We start from the raw sequence: 6,000 nt of genomic DNA, 5'->3' as shown, positions 1-6,000 counted from the left end.
TTTTACAATATTTTGTAGTTTAAACAATTTCATAATTTCAAATTTCATATTTTACGATTTTACATTTCATATTTTAGATATTTCAATATTTCATATTGATTTCTGTAATTATTACTCCTTTCTGAACTGCTGATCTCTTCGCATTTCCTCCTTGTCATCAAACCTCTGTCTCTGCAAGAGTTCGAACGCTTACCTGTCAAAGAGATGCAAGAGCTTCATCTGGCACTGCGCGCTTGAGGCCGTGGNGCATAAACGGCTGTATCTTTTGATTGCTTTGGCTTAGAAGTTTGATTTTTTCACAGCTTCAAGGGACAGTAGACCTGAGTAATTGATATAAATTTCAGCTTCATACCTCCACGCGTTCCTGAGAAAAAGGGTCTTGACAATCGGACGGACGGACAACAAAGTGATCCTATAAGGGTTCCGTTTTTTCCTTTTGAGGTACGGAACCCTAAAAACTAATTCTCCTTTTATTTCTTCCAGCAACGAGAGAAGACGGCACCACCAAGATAGACATCGACTGGCCGTTCCTAGAACTGATATACCAACACACAGAAGACACCAAGTATTCAGAATTGGAACCTCCTCTACACTGGCCCAATGGGGAAGAAGAAACGAGCGTGCCTAAGGTTAGTGAAGAATAGACTTATAGACGAAGAGATAAGGCTTTATTTTCAGTGGCAGTAACTTTTGGAATAGTACATTACGATTGACTGATCAAAGTGACTGAGTTTCTTCCGCCCCTTCTTCTCAGCACCAGCCCATATGTTGTTCCGAAGTGGTGGTAGGGCAAGCTATATTTATGACGTTTATACGCCCTATACAGTTCGTGAGTCGTAAGCTGATCTTTATATTAAAAAAAAACGCAAAAATTTTAGTATGGAAAAAATGAACACACAAACAAAACACTAAGAATTAATCACGTCACGCTGCTACCTACAAAAGGTGAAGTGTGACAGATTCGCGGCCGACTTGCGCCTCAGACCAACTGCCAAAAAGAGGTCATAATAACTATATTATTACTTGAACTTGGCTTGACACGCTCCTGCGTGTCTAGATAAACTGTACTTTGTATAAACTTGCCAAATGTTGGTCTCGAAGCGCTGGTAGGGTAAAAAGATTATCGAGACATGTAGAGGCTTTTAGTTGGCCGATAGTTGTGCCCGATTTCAAATTGTATGAAGAATCGGCCAAATCGAATCGGCGTAGTGTGCGCACTCCCATACATGCCCATACTGATCAACTGCCCGACTAAACTGTCGGCCGACGATAAACCAACAGTGTGCGCCTACTCTAACAGCAAAATATTTGACGATTTGTAAGCACTATTTAATACACTATACAAATAAAGAAATTTTTACTTTGACTTTGACTTTGTAACGCCTACACTATCCATGTGCACTCGCAAATGCAAAGCTCAGCTGAAGACTCGCGAACTGTAAAGACATTTTGCATTTGATTCTTGATTTTGATTTCCAGGTGAACAAAGAGGAAGAGAAAGGCAGCAAGAAGGAAATCAGCAACCCTCTCCTAAAGCCAGGAGAGACGTTTGTGTTCGACCCCGAGAAGTATAGGGAGGCGGTCGTCACTCCCTGGTATAGGAATCAGGACCAACCGCAGGTAACATCTTTATTTTCATCATATCGTCATGATTATCATCCTCATCTTCATCCACATCTATGAAACTATAGATTGTTTAAGACCACAGATCACAGAAACTAAAGGGAGATGTGACAATGGGGCGGGGCCGGTGTCGCAGCAATATGCCCAAAAACAGAACACATTGCTTGTGACAGCAATGATGCAGCGACGTCATAGTGTAAACTGTTTACATTGCTTGCGTAGTACTAAAGATTATTCGAACGTTGAGTACTGATACCGCTGTGGATAATGAGCACATATTTTGATTTCTTTGTGAAAATACAGGTTGTTGAAAATTTGTGTTTATATCCCCTTTTGTGTGAATAGCACGTTATTAAACACCTAACAGGTAAAAATTATTTATCTTATGCAATGTAAAAACCTTTACCCTATCGTTTTTCAATGTGGATTTCTTGAAATTAAAGACGAAAATAATTATTTTGATCGTTTATTAATTATTACAAATTTTGTTCAAAATGTCCGCCTCGGCAACGTATACACTCACGACATCTTCTAAAAAAAGTAGCCGCCTGGCATGGAACGTGTTATGGGGGCTGAAAATATAGGAAATGACCCATTCTATCCGCCAAATCATTTTGGCACACGATGCGCCAAACACCCTGTATAAATCCAGCTTTACGTGCGAAAACTACATTTAGTTCATACCAAAATCCACCTAAACTACTCTGACTTAGAATCCAAAGTCATGTAACAAATCTTTCCTTTCCAGTTCTTTCTAGTAGCAGAGATATGTTGGAACCTCACACCAGACTCGGCGTTCCCTTCAGCCACTCATACCAGCTTCAGAAACTACTATAGCAATAAATATGGGGTGGTTTTGACCCAGCCTAACCAACCACTGTTGGATGTGGACCATACGAGCGCGAGATTGAACCTTCTGACGCCTAGGTAAGTTTTAATTTCGTCTAAACTTTCAAGTGAAACCTATCAGAATAAAATTATCCGTCCTAATCAGTGAAAATCCGACGTATTTTCGCTTCAGCAGCGCTTAGTTTTCCTTAAACTACTAGGTACATGAAAAAACATAGAATTATTTTAACTCGGTCAAATCAACTTCTGATAATATACAAACTATTAGAGTAGGCGCACACCGTTGATTTTTAGTTGGCCGATAGTTGTGCCCGATTTTAATTTGTATGAAGAATCGGCCAAATCGAATCGGCGTAGTGTGCGCACTCCCATACATGCCCACACTGATCAACTGCCCGACTAAACTATCGGCCGACGAAAAATCAACGGTGTGCGCCTACTCTTAATGTATGACGGATACGGACGGACGCCCCTAGCGGAAATGTTCAAGAACTAAAATTTTCATACATTTTTTTAACGCTCTCACTAGAGGACGTTTGATGTAAACTCACACTCGGGTTGATCTTGTTTCTCGTTTCTCCACACAAATTTGGACCCTCTTTTCATCCCCTTAGGGGTGAATTTTGTAAAAGCTTTCTCAGCCTACGTCATAATCGGAGCTGCGCGTCAAACTGTATAACCGTTCATTGCGTTGATTCATCAGTTTTTAAATAAACGGGTAACTACCTTAAATTTTGCTAGGAAAAGTCCAAAGTGGAGCTTATGACGTCTTAGCAAGGTCCATTTTTGTTTTTTCTGCTCAGTCGGTACACTCTTGTCAGAGTGGTCGTGGTAATCATTGTGAATCACGATGTTCCTCGCAATACGGCGCCATTCCTCGATGACTGCAGCTTTCCGGGCACTTTCGTTAACCGAACACTTAGTTGCGGCCTTGATCTGGTCTGTCCATCTTATTATTATAAGATTTTAAACTTTCGCGTTCCTTTTCAATTAAAATAGTAAGACACGGGTCTTAACGCGACTTTCATTAATGAGTTACATTATGTACTCACAGCTTGACGCGAACCGCCAGTCTGCTTGTGACCACGGCTGAAGCATCGCAGCCGAAACGTCAAGCCGTGAGTACATAATGTAACTCATTAATAAACGTCGCGTTAAGACCCGTGTCTTACCATCTTATTATTGCTTAACCACCATTATAAAACAGTCCATTCCTCCACAGATACGTAAACCGCAAAGGCGTGGCCTTACCAGTGTCATCGGAACGCACGCGCCGAGCGAAACGAGACCGACTGGACCAGAAGCAGATATTAGTTCCCGAGCTCTGCCGCGTGCATCCCTTTGCGGCGCCACTGTGGTTCGCTACTGTGGCGCTACCTTGCGTGCTTTACAGGTGAGTTTGAACGTTTTGTATTAGATATAAAGTAGCAATTTGCTTGTAGACATACTGTAGAGAGAGCGACAAGCGAGTTTGGACTTTATGTGTGCGGCATAGAGTCGCTATTCGCTCGCCAACATACTGTAGAGCGACCGGCTGTCATTAGTCCAGATTGCCACAAGGTATACAGGCGAGTGTAGACCTTATGTGTGCGTCATAGAGTCGCCTTTCGTTCGCTACGACATCTTTAGACCTTAGTAGTGCGTCATAGAGACGTTCAGCCCTTCACCAGAAGCATCATATTAGTTCTTGAGCTCTGGTGTGTGCTGTACAGGCGAGTGTGAACCTTATGTCAACAGAATAGAGTCGCTATTCCCTTGTCACTGTACCAGAAGTCGCTTGTAGACAGACAGACTGGACCAAAAGCAAATATTAGTTCCTGAGTTATGTACAGGCGACTGTGGACCTTATACGTGCTGTATAAAGTCGCTATTCCCTTGTCACTGTATTAGAAGTCGCTTGTAGACAGACCGACTGGACCAGAAGCAGATATTAGTTCCCGAGCTCTGCCGCGTGCATCCGTTTGCGGCGCCACTGTGGTTCGCCACTGTGACGCTACCTTGCGTGCTGTACAGGCGAGTTTAGTCTTTATATGTGGGGCATAAAGTCGCTTTTCGTCCGCCACGACACCGTTAAGGTTGCCGCGTGTTCTAGATACGAGTTTGGACCTTATTATGTGTGGCATAGACTCGCTATTTGCTTGCTACCACACTATAGGGAGACTGACCGTCATTAATCAAGGTTGCATCGTGCTGTACAGGCGACTGTGGACATTATACGTGCTGTATAAAGTCGCTTTTCCCTCGCTATTGTACCAGAAGTCACTTGTAGACAGACCGACTGGACCAGAAGCAGATACTAGTTCCCGAGCTCTGCCGCGTGCATCCGGCATTGCGTGCTTTACAGGCGAGTTTAGTCTTTATAAGTGTGGCATAAAGTCGCTTTTCGTCCTTATTATGTATGGCATAGAGTCGCTTTTTACCAGAAGCAGATATTAGTTCCCGAGCTGTGCCGCGTGCATCCCTTCGCGGCGCCACTGTGGTTCGCTACTGTGGCGTTACCTTGCGTGCTTTACAGGCGAGTTTGGACCTTATATCAAGGGTATAGAGCCGATAGTCACTTGTAGACTTACCATCTGGGCGTAGAGCCGCTATTTGCTCGCCACTGCGCCAGAAACAGATAGTTAAGGTTGCCTCATCATGTACAGGCGACTGTGAACCTTAACCTGCGTGTTGTACAGGCGAGTTTGAACCTTACATAAACGGTATACAGTCGTTAGTCGCTTGTAGACGCTTGGCACTTCACCAGAAGCTTCATATCAGTTCCTGAGCTCTTGTGTGTGTTGTACAGGCGAGTTTGAACCTTACATTAACGGTATACAGTCGTTAGTCGCTTGTAGACGCTTGGCACTTCACCAGAAGCTTCATATCAGTTCCTGAGCTCTTGTGTGTGTTGTACAGGCGAGTGTAGACCTTCTGTGTGCGCCATAGGAGTCGCTATTCGCTCGCCAACAAACTGTTGATAGAGAGACTGATATTAGGTAAAGTTGCCGCATATTCTACAGGCAATTGTAGACCTTATGAGTGCGGCATAGAGTCTATAGTCGCTTGTAGACATACAGAAGCAGATATTAGTTCCCGAGCTCTGCCGCGTGCATTCATTCGCGGCGCCACTGTGGTTCGCTACTGTGGCGCTACCTTGCGTGCTTTACAGGCGAGTTTGAACCTTATATCAAGAGTATAGAGACGCTATTCGCTCACTAACTTACTGTGGAAAGAGCGACTGATATTAGTCAAGGTTGCTTCGTGCTGTACAGGCGAGTTTAGATCTTATGAGTGCGGCATAAAGTCAGTAGTCGCTTGTAGACGCTTGGCACTTCGCCAAAAGCATCATATTAGTTCCTGAGCTCTGGTGTGTGAAGTACAGGCGAGTTTGAACCTTATGTCAACGGTATAGAGACGTTTTTCAATCGTCGCCGAACTGTAGGTAGAAAGACTGATATTAGGTAAGATTGCAGCATACTCTAGAGGCGAGTGTGGACCTTATGAGTGCGGTGTAGAGGCGATAGTCGCTTACAGACTGGACCAGAA

At 43.7% G+C, this 6,000-nt stretch overlaps 1 protein-coding gene across 1 annotated transcript in view; it reads left to right on the top strand.

Moving 5' to 3' along the window:
- Nucleotides 1-483: 483 nt before the first annotated feature.
- The window catches only part of Dcr-1 (Endoribonuclease Dcr-1), a gene marked incomplete at its 5' end in the record, with an annotated part of 44,285 nt that continues 38,768 nt past the window's right edge, over nt 484-6,000 (top strand). Inside the window, 4 exons of the mRNA XM_028304326.1 lie at nt 484-629; nt 1,480-1,620; nt 2,372-2,550; nt 3,695-3,865. Of these exons, the coding sequence (XP_028160127.1) occupies nt 484-629; nt 1,480-1,620; nt 2,372-2,550; nt 3,695-3,865 (637 nt within the window). The remainder of the gene's footprint in view (nt 630-1,479; nt 1,621-2,371; nt 2,551-3,694; nt 3,866-6,000) is intronic.

This window comes from Ostrinia furnacalis, unplaced genomic scaffold, assembly GCF_004193835.3.
Source record: "Ostrinia furnacalis isolate ACB-3 unplaced genomic scaffold, ASM419383v2 OfSCF1411, whole genome shotgun sequence".
Taxonomy (NCBI): domain Eukaryota; kingdom Metazoa; phylum Arthropoda; class Insecta; order Lepidoptera; family Crambidae; genus Ostrinia; species Ostrinia furnacalis.
Note: the sequence above shows the minus strand (reverse complement) of the source record. Positions and strands in the feature narration are given on the sequence as shown.